The sequence below is a fragment of the Mesoplodon mirus genome (genome assembly GCF_964341445.2).
Source record: "Mesoplodon mirus genome assembly, chromosome: 8".
NCBI classification, from domain to species: domain Eukaryota; kingdom Metazoa; phylum Chordata; class Mammalia; order Artiodactyla; family Ziphiidae; genus Mesoplodon; species Mesoplodon mirus.
Window position 1 is genome coordinate 26,295,310 of NC_138984.1, and position 16,380 is coordinate 26,311,689.

Below are 16,380 nucleotides of genomic sequence, written 5' to 3' on the forward strand. Positions count from 1 at the left end.
GTTATTTGTGTTATGGCTACAAAATCCCAGAATAGCAGTTACAGGATGAAGATGCCATCAGAGATTAGAAAACTGAATTTGACTTTATATAACATCCTTCATCTGCCCTGTGTTTTAAAAATGGAAAAGAGAACTCATGAAAAAGATTTTGAATGACAGAAACAGAAAAGAACAACACTATTTGCAGAACAAATATAGTCCAGACCAGTGGCAATGGAAACTTTTCCAACCAGGATGAGTGAAATACAGTCTACTACTCTAGAGTCATTTTATAGGCATTGAAGGATGACCTCTGTCTCTATAAAGAGACTTTGGCTACATTCTGAAACTACTAATAAGAATGTCGAGGGCTTCCCTGGTAGCACAGTGGTTAAGAATCCACCTGCTGATTCAGGGGACACGGGTTCGTGCCCTAGTCGGGGAAGTTCCCACATACCATGGAGCGGCTGGGCCCATGAGCCATGGCCGCTGGGCCTGCGCGTCCGGAGCCTGTGCTCCGCAACAGGAGAGGCCACAACAGTGAGAGGCCCGCGTACCGCAAAAAAAAAAAAAAAAAAGAATGTCGAGACCACTTCTGTTTTATTTTTATGTGGGCATGGTTTCATAGAACTGTTTATAAAACACTCTTATTGACTTCCTCATTTTTAATCAGTAGAGGAAAATAATATCAAAGCTAGTTTTTCTAGGACTCACAACATGAAAACAGGGAAAATAAGACAGTACTCAATCTAACTAATTCCAATGACATTCTTTAGGAGTTAAAGTTTAATTGCTTCTCATTGAGCCAATTATATTGATACTTTGTAATGCTCAACCATAACATTTAATTCTTCAGCAAGCTAAAGAGGGGATTGGAGAGTTCCAGTGTAAAGTGGTTTTGCTTGTCCTTGTCTTGTAACTAAGCACTTATTATTTAACCTATTCTAGAAGGTATTTTGAGAACAAAGAGAAACATAATTAGATGGCAAAATGACTTATGTTAAAAAGAGTGAGATAATATTGATTTATATGTGTATTCTTCAGGGAAGCCTTCCCTAAAAACCACCACTCTTCCAATGAGATCAGGATGCCTGCTGTATACTCTCATAATACTGTACTTTTCCTTCTCCTTGAAGTGATTCTAATACTACATATGATTAAAGTCTGTCTTTACTACTAGACCATAACCTCCTAGTTTTGCTCGCTATTGTGTCACCAGTAATTACTACAGAGTACATTTAGTTAATATTTATTGAAATGATGAATATTTTATTTCAGAAACAAGCAGGCTTATCTCCTAAAAGCCACAACTGTCATCTGGCTCCTATTCTTATAAATATATCCATTTCAAAAAGAAATTATCTTCATTTTAGGTTCTTGAGTTTAACCATGTTCATTGGAACAAACTCACTGGACAAAGGTATCTAAGGCTTTAAAACCAGAATTCTTTTAAGAACTTTATTGTCAATTTCTTCATACCCAACTCAAGAAAGGTCAAGTGCCCCTAATCCAGCTTCTCCCCAAAGGGAGACACACTGTTTCACTGAGAGACCATATTCAGCTCATTTAAAACACTTCTAGACAGAAGGAGAAGAAGCAGTGTAACCAGGGGGATTCACCTAAAAAAGATTTACCTGTAAGTAACAAAAATTTTAGGACAGAACTGTGGTAATAATATTTAAAGATGTAATTATATGATGCTTTTCTGCCTAGGGGTTCAAGACATTATTACATTTGTCCTCCCAGGTAGCTTTTTTAAAATTACAAATGGCCCATTACACAAAAGACAAAGACAAAAAGAACAGTATTAACACTGAGGCCATTTTCTTGATTCATGCAGATTATTTATCTTCCCATTAAAGTTTCATCATCCAAAAGATACCAATTGAAAAATCACAATTATCCCTACTGTTTCTTAAATAAAAGTAATCAGAATCCATAGCTCATTTATCCCAGTAGTGATTTTCCATCATTTTCTTTATTCTTAACCTCAGTTTCTCTGCAAATATGACACTGACAAAAATCAGCTAGGGATTTAAGTATATACATATTTTTTTCACCAATATATATGGATAGGTTGAGAGAGAGGAAGAGACTGACGATAGATAGATAGATAGATCTTTTAGGATTAAATTTTAAGAAAGCTCCATCCATAATAGGGCTTAGTTAGAGCAGTGTGAAAAGGATCTCATTTTAATATGGTCCTCCGCATGATATTGAGGAAAGATTATGAGAGATCAGAATGTTTCCATTTGCAAATAAAAAAATTAAGAGTTTAAATCCCTCTTGGATTATTCACAAACAGCCCTTTTACCTAGATAAGACTTGACAGTCTAGTTTATTTATTACTTAGGTCCTGAATCTCCGTAACTAAAGTCATCAGTGTGTTCTGTATCACAATAGTTCTCAAGGGACCTTCTATTTCTGCATATTGTCTTATTGTTCCACTCTTCCATTTCTGCAGCCCCTTACATACTTTATTCAAAAAGTCAAAATGTTTCAGAAAACTCTACTCACATGTTCTTGGAATAGAAATAGGAGGGTCATTTGCTAGGCCATACTTAGGAACATTTTGACTTACTACTCTCCAGTTGAAAATATTCAGTTCATTGCTGCCATTATAATGAATGCCCTTTGCCAAGATTTGAAAATTAATATATTGGCTTCTGATGTCATTTTTCCTTCATGAACTTCATACCCATTTAGCTTTTCTATTACCATAATCATCAATGCACAAAGAATCTTGCTATTCCACAAATGAAGGAGTAAGCAAATGTAACCAAAATTGAAAAGTAGACAATGTTACTTTGTTTCTACTGTATGCTTATTCAGCTGCCTTTCTGCATTTTGGGGGATCCCCACCAAATATCCCTAATTATGTCCTACTTGTGATCCTAACATTTTCTCCACTATCAAAATAGAGAAGTATACAAAACCCATCATCTCCCTTTGATTAAAATGCTGTCAAACATATTTAAAAGATTAATATTTGATTGTGTGATGAAAGCAAGAAGATAATCAAGAATGAGATAAAACAAAAGGGATCTTTGATTTAACGTCGATGAAAAAGAGTAATACTGCTTTAAGTGATAGCCACTGTGCCATGAACTTGACATTCGTGATTATATCGCATACTTACTACAACCATGATTATCTGTATTTTGCAGATGAGAAACTGAACTCCAGTGAGGGTAAGTGAATTTCCTAGGATTACAAAGCTAGAAAATGGTGGTAAATGGTAGAGTTTGACAGAAACCTAGTGTTGTGATTTCAAAATTTGTAATTTTAGTCACTGCTTTATAATAGATGACCCAGAGAAAGAAGGACTCTTTGTTAACTATTTAGCTGCTACATTTTTAGTTAAAAAGAAAGCTCTTCAGGATATAAATCTCAAAACTACCTTGCAACAGGAGACCTGAAGCCTAGGATCAGAGGGTGGAACCTAAGAAGAGTGGGCTGCCTGACACAGACTTGTCTTCTAGGTCCAGACTATTAATGTTGTTAGGATACCACTAAACTTCAATCAAGATCACTGAATTAGTTTTTATAATAGTGGATAATTTAGGATACTGAGAGAGGCTAAAAATGTTTGGAGTTAGAAAACAGCTTTTGTATTTCAGAAAAGGCGTTTTCACAAACTATAACTTAGTGAACTTGATTTTGATACTAGGCAAGATTATCTCACCTAATAAAAGGATTATTGTGAATGGCAATGTGAGTAATCAGTAATTAGCAGAATGCAACAGAGGTCAAATTAATGCCTACTTTTTAAAAATTGGGATATAATTGTTTTACAATGTTGTGTTAGTTTCTGTCATACAATGAAGTGAATAAACTATATATATACATACATCCCCTCCTTCTTGGACATCCCTCCCACCACCCCCATCCCACCCATCTAGGTTCACAGTCCCCAAACTTTCTGGCACCAGGGACTGGTTTTGTGAAATACAATTTTTCAATGGACCAGGGCAGGGTGATGGTTTTGAAATGATTCAAGTGTATTCCATTTATTATGCACTTTATTTCTATTATTATTACTTTGTAATATATAATGAAATAATTATACAGCTCACCATAACAGAGAATCAGTGGGAGCCCTGAGCTTGTGAGTCTGCAAGCAATTGATTAACTATATTCTCTGTGCAGTCAAACCTCTCTGCTAATGATAATCTGTATTTGCAGCCACTCCCCAGTGCTAGCATCACCACCTCAGCCCCACCTCAGATCATCAGGCATTAGATTCTCATAAGGAAGCTGCAACCTGGATCCCTCACATGTGCAGTTCACAGTAGGGTTCCCACTCCTATGAGAAGCTAATGCCTCCACTGATCTGACAGGAGGTGGAGCTCAGGTGGTAATGCGAGCAATGGGGAGTGGTTGTAAATACAGATGAAGCTTTGCTCTCTCACCTGCCGCTCACCTTCTGTTGTGCGTCCCGGTTCCTAACAGGCCATGGACCGGTACCCGTCCATGACCTGGGGATTTGGGACCCCAGATCTAGGTCATCAAAGAACACCAAGCTGAGCTCCCTGTGCAATACAGCAGCTTCTCACTAGCTATAGATTTCACACATAGTGGTGTATATATGTGAATCCTAATATCCAAGTTCATCCCACCCTCCCCTTCACCCCTGCCCGTGTGCACTCATCCGTTCTCTACATCTGCATCTCTATTCCAGCCCTGCAAATATGTTCATCTGTACCATTTTTCTAGTTGCCACATATATGCGTTAATATATGATATTTGTTTTTCCCTTTCTGACTTACTTCACTCTGTATGACAGACTCTAGGTCCATCCACATCTCTACAAATGATGCAATTTTGTTCCTTTTTATGGCTGAGTAATATTCCATGCTATATATGTACCACATCTTTTTTATCCATTCATCTGCTGATGGACATTTAGGTTGCTTCCATGTCCTTTCTATTGTAAATAGAGCTGAAGTGAACATTGGGGTACATGTGTCTTTCTGAATTATGGTTTTCTCTGGGTATATTCTCAGTAGTGGTATTGCTGGGTCATATGGTAGTTCTATTTTTAGTTTTTTAAAGAACCTCCATACTTTTCTCCATAATGGCTGTATCAATTTACATTCCCACCAACAGTGCAAGAGGGTACCCTTTTCTCCACACCCTCTCCAGCATTTATTGTTTGTAGATTTTTTGGTGATGGTCATTCTGACCAGTGTGAGGTGATACCTCATTGTAGTTTGGATTTGTATTTTTCTAATAATTAGTGATGTTGAACATCTTTACACATGTGTCTTGGCCATCTGTATGTCTTCCTTGGAAAAATGTCTATTTAGGTTTTCCACCCATTTTAAGTTTAGTTGTTTTTTTTTTTTTTTTTTGACATTGAGCTGCCTGAGCTGTTTCTATATTTTGGAGATTAATTCTTTGTCAGTTGCTTTGTTTGTAAATATTTTCTCCCATTCCGTGGGTTGTCTTTTCATCTTGTTTATGGTTTCCTTTGCTGTGCAAAAAGCTTTTAAGTTTAATTAGGTCCCATTTGTTTATTTTTGTTTTTATTTTCCTTACTCTAGGAGGTGGGTCAAAAAAGATCTTGCTGTGATTTATGTCAAAGAGGGTTCTTCCTATGTTTTCCTCTAAGAGTTTTATAGGTGTCCAGTCTTACATTTAGGTCTTTAATACATTCTGAGTTTATTTTTATGTATGCTGTTAGGTAGTGTTCTAATTTCAGAGGGAAGAACACTCCCAAACTCATTCTATGAGGCTACCATCACCCTGATACCAAAACCAGACAAAGATACCACCAAAAAAAGAAAACTACAGACAAATATCACTGCTGAACATAGATACAAAAATCCTCAATGAAATACTAACAAACAGAATCCAACAACACACTAAAAGGATCATACACCATGATTAAGTGGGATTTACCTCAGGGATGCAGGAATTCTTCAATATACATAAATCAATCAATGTGATACACCATATTAACAAATTGAAGGAGAAAAACCATATGATCATCTCAATAGATGCAGAGAAAGCTTTCAACAAAATTCAACACCCATTTATGATAAAAACCCTCCAGAAAGTAGGCATTGAGGGAACTTACCTCAACATAATAAAGCTCATATATGATAAACCCACAGCCAACATTGTCCTCAATGGTGAAAACCTGAAACCATTTCCACTAAGATCAGGAACAAGACAAGGTTGCCCACTCTCACCACTATTATTTAATATAGTTTTGGAAGTTTTACCCACAGCAATCAGAGAAGAAAAAGAAATAAAAGGAACCCAAATCAGAAAAGAAGAAGTAAAGCTGTCACTGTTTGCAGATGACATGATACTATACTTAGAAAATCCTTAAGATGCCACCAGAAAACAACTAGAGCTAATCAATGAATTTGGTAAAGTTGCAGGATACAAAAATTAATGCACAGAAATCTCTTGCATTCATTTACACTGACAACAAAAGATCAGAAAGAGAAATTAAGGAAACAATTTTGTTGCAATTTACCATTGCAACAAAAAGAATAAAATACCTAGGAATAAACCTAGCTAAGGAGACAAAAGACCTGTACTTAGAAAACTATAATACACTGATGAAAGAAATCAAAGATGACACAAACAGATGAAGAGATATACCATGTTCTTGGATTGGAAGAATCAATATTGTGAAAATGACTATACTACTCAATGTAATCTATAGATTCAATGCAGTCCCAATCAAATTACCAATGGCCTTTTTCACATAATTAGAACAAAATGTTTTACAATTTGTATGGAAAAACAGAAGACCCCAAATAACCAAAGCCATCTTGAGAAAGAAAAGTGGATCTGGAGGAATCAGGCTCCCCAACTTCAGACTGTACTACAAAGCCACAGTAATCAAGACAGTATGGTACTGTCACAAAAACAGAAATATAGATCAATGGAAAAGGATAGAAAGCCCAGAGATAAACTCACATATCTCTGGTCACCTAATCTATGACAAAGGAGGTAAGAATATACAGTGGAGAAAAGAAAGTCTCTTCAATAAGTGGTGCTGGGAACACTGGACAGCTACATGTAAAAGAATGAAATTAGAACACTACCTAACACCATACACAAAAATAAATGCAAAATGTCTACTCTTTTTTAAAACAGTTAAATTGTTAGACCTGGAAAAATATGGTGGGAAAGGTATTTTGGGAACCCTGCTGAATACTTGATAAACTATATAATATCTTTGTAGCCAAGATGGACTAATATAAGTCTTTGATGGGAAAATTCATTAGAGAAATGCTTGGATGAAATAGTAATTGTTTGTCAGTTGAAAGAGTCCTATGGCTTTTCATATGGCTCTGACTGGGCACTGCCATAATAAAAATTATCTGGCTTTTCATTGAAAAGACTGAAGGTATATACATCAAATTCAGAGATGAAATAATGTTGAAATAGCTTGAAAATAGACAATGAGAGAAAATTTTTACAGACTGGACTAATGAAAGAAATCCAATAACATAAGAATTACAAGAATAAAACTGGGTCCAGAAACCAAAATCTACAAGCATAGAATTGTGGAGATATGGCTTAGCAATAGGACATCTATGAGTAAAGAATAAAGGAGGGCTGAAAAAATTGATAAAGTGATAACAAGATGTATTAAAAGAACTCAAATACCTATAATTATCCAGGTGATATAGAATGATCTGGAATATATGATTCCAGCTTTGCCTGGAATATTTGGGTTAATTCAGAGCCCTACACTTTAAGTGTAATTTAGATAAACTAGAGAGTTTTAAGAAAAGACAAAAACAGAATGATCAGAATAGAATAAAATTATTAAAAATTGAAAGAATTGATTGCTTAGTTAGGAATAAAGAATATTTAGATAGAAATATAAAGCTATCTTTGAGTGACTTGATAATCTAAGTGGAAAAGAAAGATGCTGGAGCTTTTTAAACACAGTTCCATTTGACTCTACACTTTCCATTCTGTGCTTGTACCTCATTCTAATAATCAGAACTCTCAAAGGAAGTAACAAGCTTTGTCTTGGTCAAGCATGGTCTCCAACAGGAGAAGTGTTTACACCTAAGTGTATAAGATAGAAGACCACTTGACAGTGTTACTGTAGAAAGGATTTAAGTATTAAATTGGGATGGGATTACTCAAGTATTTCTCAAGGGGTATGCTTTTAGATTTTTGGAAGGACAAGCCTTTGTTGTTCAGGACTATCCCACCCATTGTGACATGTGTGTATCTTTATTCCCTGGGGCATCAAATGTCAGTAGTATCCTCCAGTCATTGTTCCATCCAAAAAGGCCAATAACCATTTTCAAATGTGCCCCTGGGTGAGTGTTTCTCTCATGCTTGAGAACTACTGTACTACTAACCTTTGAAGATCTTTTCAATTTTGATTTTAACCAGATTATCTACTGAGTTATTAAATTTGTACCTTGTTATAAATACTTAAAAATACCGCCCTTTGTGTTTCTGAGTTTTGCCCATACTTCCTTTCTTCCTTCATTCTTTCTTCTCCTTTCTCCCCCCCTTCCTTTGGATATTAATCAAGAGCTGTCCTTGGTGCTGGAGACACAATACTGGACAAAACAGGGAAAATAAAAGCCGCCTAATGGAATATGCATTCTAGCTGGCTGTGGGATAATACTTCCCCTCATACCTCCATACCACCAACACTGAAAATTTTGCTTTGAAAGGTTAAACCTATCGAATTATTTATCTGATTACCCTGGAGAACAAAAGTTGTTGGTTTGGAAGAAGGTAATTGGATCCAGGAGACTGAGAGTCAGTGGCAGGGATTGGAATGTGATTCAATTCTGAATCTCTGAAGAAGATGTGGGCATGGAAATAAGTGTATGGAGATAGCATGCTAACTGCTGGGGCTTCTAGAACTGCAAATCTCTCTTGAGTTTAGCATGGAGCTGGCTGGTGGAGTCAGGAAAATACCTGTTTTCAAATGGAATGTGCAAGTCTGAACCAAGTGAAGGAGTCTAAAGAAGTTGCTTAATACCTGAAGACCAGAAGACCTGCTCACATTCTTGAACTATGTAAGCCCTGTGTTTCTTTATTTCCCCAAGAAAGCAAGGAGAGGCATGCCAAATAAGTGATATTGGACTTCCCACTAATCATCATTGGTGGAAATTAAGCCACATTTTATCTTGATTAAAATATATAATACTCTTGCATCTGATTATCTTGAAGAAATTGACTATCATTTTAAAATATGATTTTAAGCATGTGTTGTTTCCTATTAAATAAATTTCAGGTATCAGGTAAAACAAGCTGAAGAGGTATAGATGGAATAAAAGAATATTTTCCTTGCCTTTGAATCTTATAATGCTTAAGACTAGATCTGAAAGCTAACGTTCCTTAACTAATTTGGAGACCTTAACCAATTTTGGAGCTGATGAGGGCATAAAAGAGTGAATGATTTATAAAATGTCCCTATTTTCTTGCAGCATGTGTGTGGGGGGGGGGAGATAAAGATTCACTCTATAATTTGATTATTTTCCTTAAAGATTTTAAATAAAAACATATATATATATGTAATCAACATAGTTCTTATGTAAGTAAAAAGAAGATCAAATTCATAAAAATATGCAGAGACAATGATATCAGAAATTCTGAACTAAATGATGACTATGGTTAAACACTAAATTTAGCCCTGAGCTCCTTGGCAGTGAAGGGAAGAAGACAAGAGAAACAAAGATGCCAGTTCAATGAATAAAGATTTTTGGTGTTGTTCCTCCCTGAAATTATTGATTGTAACCAGATTATCTACTGAGATAAATAGATTTGTACCTTAAATTTGTAGGTGATTATGTAAAGAAGAGAGGGCAATATAATAAATATATACCCCAAAGCAGTTAAATATCTGGACATGTTTTATAGGGAGTTTCCTAAATCAACCTTCAAATAAATTATCCTACATAAAATATCAAAATAGTACAGTCATATTTAGATAGTATTTTTACATAGTATCTTTCCCTTGAAAAGCCTATAGTGATGTTCTTATTATTCATTTAATCTTCTTAGATTAGAACTTAAAAATGTTTCCCATACTGGATTCCCAATTCTGACAGTACACATCTTTATTCTTCTTTAGTTTAATGTCTGCACTACAGTGGATATGTCTTATTTACTTACTATTATTGTTATTATTAGATAGCACTCACTGTTAAGTATTTTATGAATAGCTAGTTCTCAATTCTTTTTATCTCTGAAAATAACTTTATATTTCTCCTCCCTTTGTCATGTTTAATATGAATAGCAACATCCCCCTTATGAATCTACTCCACTGCTTTCAAGACTGGATTCAAAGTTGCCTCTTCATGTAAGCTTCCTTGATTTGCCACAAATCCTTTAAATTCACAATTGTTTAGCCCTATATACGTATTCTCCTTACAAATTGTTTTGCATGTTTGATAAACACATAAGTGTGTTTGTGCACAAACTGGCCCCCTACATTGAGGGCAAGAGGAGACCAAATAAAAAGGCAGACAATTCCAGATTGAGAGGTGGCAGCTCTAATTAGCAAGGGAACTTACATGTGGGGTTTGTCTTGGGCAGCCTCAAGACTGTATAGAACTCTGCACCTTTCCACCAGAATCTTAGAAGTTTATATAGAGACCTTAGCTAGGTTCAGTCACATATACTACTCAGATGATCTCAACAGCACACTGTTCTATCAAAGCTCTGTCCTTAAAAAAGGCTATGACCCTGGGAACAGTGAATGGAACATACATTCCAAGGATGGGAGGAGGTAAAAAGCCTCAGAATGCCTGAGTCTAACTAGAGGGTCAACACTCTCAATGACCTCCTCCAACAAAGGTCCTAATAGTAAAAATCATATGTGCATTTCTTGTGAACCCTGTTTCCCAGGTCTTTTCACAACAGAAGAAGACATCCAACATATGTTTGTTGATTAAAATTTACATCAAGGAATTTTAACATATGCAGTGCAGTGCTGGACCTGACTCTTATGAGCTGACCAAAGCACATTAATTGTGAGCCACCATTCGCAACTCATGTTCGGTGACAGTATGGTGGTAGGTTAAAATCAGTTGCAATGGGAGGATTTACAGCACAGATATGGGCAAACTCAACAAATCATGGTTACTTTATTTGGAAACATTTGTCATCGTAACACTGTTTCTTAGGTACTTTTCCCTTGGACTAGGCAGGGGAAAAGACATATTTAGTGGACAAAGGTAAAACCATTCCCTCGCATATAGTAATTCTGTCATTTTCCTTAGCATCCTATAATATTTGATAATCATCAAACAAGTTGGAGGCTGTGTTGTAAATATGAATGAGGAAAAGGTCAATGGAGATGAAGCCTGTGATAACCGATATTAAAGGAATGAAGAAAAGTGTTCTTGTAGCATATTCATTCTGGTATATCATCCGTGTGACTCAATGCTGGCATGATTAAATAAACCCCTAGGCAAGCAACAGACAGTCCTTTCCTCATATGCCTCTTCTCCCACCAGCTGTCAGTGTCTGCTCCATGCTTCAGGGTACAGAAGGAAAGAGAGCACACATGGAAAAGAAATATAACATCTTTGTGCTCTTCTCAGCACTTGGTCATGAAAACTGAGGCAGTCATTACTGCTGTTCACTCACTGTTTCTGGCTTCTCACTGTTCCACTTCATGTTAGGATTGCATTTCCTTGTCCCTTTGTGATTAGGAGTAAGCAAGGCAACCCCCATGTGACAAGTTCTGGTCAATGAGTTAGGAAAAGAAGAAGCATATTTTACTTCCTTATTAGCACACATAATTATTAATCTGGTACTCTCTAAAGATTACTATCCCTCTGACAAAGTTCAAGATGGTGGATCTTCCATTACCCTGGGTCCCTGAGGGGTTTGATGGGTTCAGTCCCTCTGCTGACTTGAGTGAGAATAAAACTTTGTTATGTTTGTTACTGATATTTCATGATAGTTTGTTACTGTCTGATAATCTAGCTTATTCTGATCTGTACTCTTGGCTAAAGATCTACTGTATACACAAAGATGGCAAGTTCAAGCACTGCTCTCTCTCAGTAGATCTGTTCAAGAGGAAAATGCTCAGTCCATGAAGAAACAAGCAATTAGTGAAGATAACCTTGTGATAGATATAATTATGACTCCCACTCACTCATGCATGAAACTTTAAAATTACCTATTGTAGGACTTGGTATTCTATTGTGAAAAGCCTCTCTTCCTAGTATTTAAAAAGTTACCAAAAAAGTCCAATATTTTTTACAGATAAAATGTAATACATTATATGACTTCAGAAAATTAAATATACAGAAATAGCTTTGATATAAATAACTAGGGGGTAGCTCTCCACTGCCGGGCAGGGGAGATGCTGAGTCCAGTGTGGCGGTGGCTTTGCCTCAGACTGTGCAGCCTCCTTCTGGGACAGGTGGAGGCCCCGCGCCCCATGGAGCCGCCGGAGTGGAGCCGGCAGTACGCGGTGCTGCATGGGCAGAACCTGGTGTTGATGGGAACCATTTTCAGCATCCTGCTGGTGACCGTGATCCTTTCAGCATTTTGCATCTACAAGCCCATTTGGCGCCGGTGACGGCCAAGCAATCAAGCCCTCCCATGAGCATTTGGGAACAGAATAATTCGTGCTGCACGTGGGTCAGTGAAGTTGGAATAAGAACTTTACTACTTGTAAGTGGTCTTTGGTCTGGACAGTTGGTAAATGCTGAACGATTTAGAAAAGACATCTAGCCATTATCTTATCCTAACTGTAATGCAAGTATTTGGCCACTTGAGCCTGCTTCTCAGTGTTTCTCTTTACATCTGGCTGTACTTATTGAAAGTAAGACCTGAAGCTCCAAGGTTCAGTGTAAAGATGGAGTGTTCACGAGAAAGAAAACATGGTTTTGTGAGTGATGTAAAAGCCACACTGGAAAGGAATAATCATTACTGCTTGAAAATATTAAGAAGAGTAAGACAACATGTAGACATTCCCTGTTTAAGAACCATTTGGTCACAACGGGTTAAGAATCACAAGTGTCCATCATCGGATGAATGGATAAAGAAGATGTGGCACATATATACAATGGGATATTACTCAGCCATAAAAATAAACGAGTTATTTGTAACCAGGTGGATGGACCTAGAGTCTGTCATACAGAGTGAAGTAAGTCAGAAAGAGAGAGACAAATATCGTACGCTAACACATATATATGGAATTTAAGAGAAAAAAAATGTCATGAAGAACCTCGGGGTAAGACAGGAATAAAGACACAGACCTACTAGAGAATGGACTTGAGGATATGGGGAGGGGGAAGGGTAAGTTGACAAAGCGAGAGAGTGGCATGGACATATATACACTACAAAATGTAAAATAGATAGCTAGTGGGAAGCAGCCGCATAGCACAGGGAGATCAGCTCGGTGCTTTGTGACCACCTAGAGGGGTGGGATAGGGAGGGTGGGAGGGAGGGAGACTCAAGAGGGAAGAGATATGGGAACATATGTCTATGTATAACTGATTCACTTTGTTATAAAGCAGAAACTAACACACCATTGTAAAGCAATTATACTCCAATAAAGATGTAAAAAAAAAAAAAAAGAATCACAAATGTTTTTATCCTGAGTTGGCCTAGATGCTCCGTTTGCAAAGCAGTGTCAGCTGTGGGGAACATAGACCACCACCCCTGCTCTGCAAGGAGCTCTGCACTCAGACGCCCACACTGAAGTCGGGGTCACACCAGCTAGGCCTGTGACCACGGGCACCCTTGGGTTGGGAGGCACTGGGGGTGGCTGGAAGTGTTAGCACTTGGCCCATCTGAAGAAGAATTGGTCCCATTCAAACATGTTGATCTCCTTGTCCTGCACTTAAGTCTCCCCAGCCCTTGGCCTAGAATTCAGGGCAGCTTTTCTGATTCGGAATCTAAAAGAGACTCAGCAGAAGCTCTTTTCTGCCCTGGGTGGGAAGGGTGCAACAGGAGGGCATGTTCACTGTGGCAGGTGGGTGTGTGATTACACAATTTAATTTCAACTTTGAAAATGCTGCTATTCATTTGCACTGTTGGTGAACTGGAATTTTCCCCCATGGAAATAATACTTTAGTACATACAGTATTTATTTTATTATAAGGGTGCTAGGTTTAACTTTGTTATTAAATTAAAATGCTTATCTTGTTTGTGCTCCATGCAAGCACAGCACTGATTTTTTTTTTTAACAACCCGCACTTAATGTGAAATAACTGATGTGGGATATGGTAACAGACTTAAGGATTTTGTTTGTAACCCTAACACTGAGCCACTAAGACGTGCTTTTGAGCAAAATGTCCATTAAAACCAAAGTATAATCTTAAAAAATAAAATAAAATAAAATAACTAGAACAAACAGTATTTCCCATCTCCCAAATAAAACTGTAGAGTGAAATTTTGGTTTCAGTTTCACTTCCAGTGACTTGACCATTTCATTTCATAAAGGTAAATATGAGATAATATAAAATAAGTGGAAATGTATGAGGAAATTAACAATTACATTCATAATAAAAAAGGAGTGGAGGGAAATATTTATTCACTTTTGTAGATGAAACATCCTTATATACTAATTTATTTTATGGTAACATATATTTTCTCTGTTGATTTGGTAATAGGCTCCAAATTTGGGAAATATCTTGATAAAACACTGAAATTAAAAAAATATAAATATATATATAAATATAACCCCAGTAGGTAAATGACAATTTCAGTTATGTATGAAAGTATCTAGACCTTGAAAATTTTCCAAAAGTCTAAATATTTGGTCTTCTGCAGCTCTGTTGGAAACACAAATGAACAAGACTGTTCTGATTGCATTTAATGGATATGAGGGCTTAGAGATTTCAGCAAGCAGAGTACATTTTTAAAAAGGGAATTATTTTCCAAGTGCTTTATAAAAACTCAAACTGGTTAAATTGTCTTAAATTATGCAGTTTATAACTGATTTTGAGACATCACGTAAGATTTTATTCTCAAAACCTCTAGTGTCAGCCTCCAAAAACACAGCTTAAAAAAATCACAAGTTAATAGCTAAGAGCCCCCTAGAGTAAAAAAAGAATACAAAGTATATACACGGGTAAAACAGTTTAAGGACCCTTGGCTACAACTCTTAGATTTGAGAAAATCTTAATTAAGAAAATGACAAAATTGTTAAATAATAATAGTTTCTGCTTCTTCTAGGCCCCTGACTACAGGGAGTTCCCAGAATTTGACAGAATTTTTTTAGTTAAAAAACTACTGAGCATTGTAAAGCAACTACACTCCAATAAGGATTAAAAAAAAAAAAAAAACTACTGTGAATTGTATCAAGGGCAACAACTATTTAGTTTATTTTAAATAAACCTATGTACTTGATAGAACCATATGTGTGCATGTGCGTATGTATGTGTGTATGTGTGCCTATACATAAATGTATTTTATAGTTACAAATGTATGTAGATGATAGATAGATAAGTTGATATGCTCATGAAGACTTGATTGTCTATACCTAGAAGACTTTTTTAAGGGTAGACACTTTTATTCTCATTTTATATTAAAGAAAACAGAGACAAAGACATAATATTCACCTAAGATTAAGCAATGAAGTAAATGGCAGTACCTGGGGTTGAATTAAAATCTTCTGTCTGCAAAGTAGAATGGGGGTTGTCAGGAGCTGGGGGTTGGGCGGTGGTTAATTATGAGTTATTGGTTAACAGGTGCAGAATTTTGGTTTTGCAAGATGAAAAGAATTCTGGAGAAGGATGGTGACGATGGTTACACAACAATGTGGATGCACTTAATGCCACTGATCTGTGTACTTAAAAATGATTAAAATGGTAATGTTATGTTCTGTATATTTCAAGACAATTTAAATAAATACAAAAATAGACAAACAACACACAGGTCTTCTTTCTCAGTTCCAGTGATTCACTGTATTCTAGAGAGAACCACTAACAGTTTTATTTTGCATATGATTCCAAGGCATCTAAATAGAAAAGTAAGTGATTGCCTTGCCCATGTACCCCCCATGCACGGGGACAGCACTTTGCTCTTGTATTTGGTGGTCATAACCAGATCCAGGTACACACACAGCTTGATGGGCCAGGCAGCCTTAGGGAGCACTGAGTTCCTATCTGCATGCTATCTCTGCATTTCCTTTGTTACCGAGATATGGAATGGAAATACGTGTACTTTGTGTTGACATTATTGTCAGGTTAATAAAGATGACAAGTGAAGGGGTAGAAGGAGAAAGACATGCATCCCTAATTTAACATGATGACATACCAGTCCCTCCTCCTTGATGCATAGACCATGACAGCTGAAGGGAGATGTTGTTATCATTTAGTCCATTCCAAAGGAAACCTCTGAGTTCTGTAATTAAATATATTTGGAGAAATACCTGCATAATTTACCCACCTCTCATCTCTTGCAGATTCATATTAAAAAAGAGAT

The 16,380-nt window shown here is 36.6% G+C and overlaps 1 protein-coding gene across 1 annotated transcript; it reads left to right on the plus strand.

The window, feature by feature from the left end:
• Nucleotides 1–12,304: 12,304 nt before the first annotated feature.
• Nucleotides 12,305–12,523, plus strand: LOC309809786 (uncharacterized protein; the record flags this gene model as incomplete). The annotated part of the gene is made up of 1 exon (XM_082631224.1): nucleotides 12,305–12,523. One exon carries the CDS (start codon nucleotides 12,305–12,307, stop codon nucleotides 12,521–12,523), a length of 219 nt encoding a protein of 72 aa, XP_082487350.1.
• Nucleotides 12,524–16,380: the final 3,857 nt, after the last annotated feature.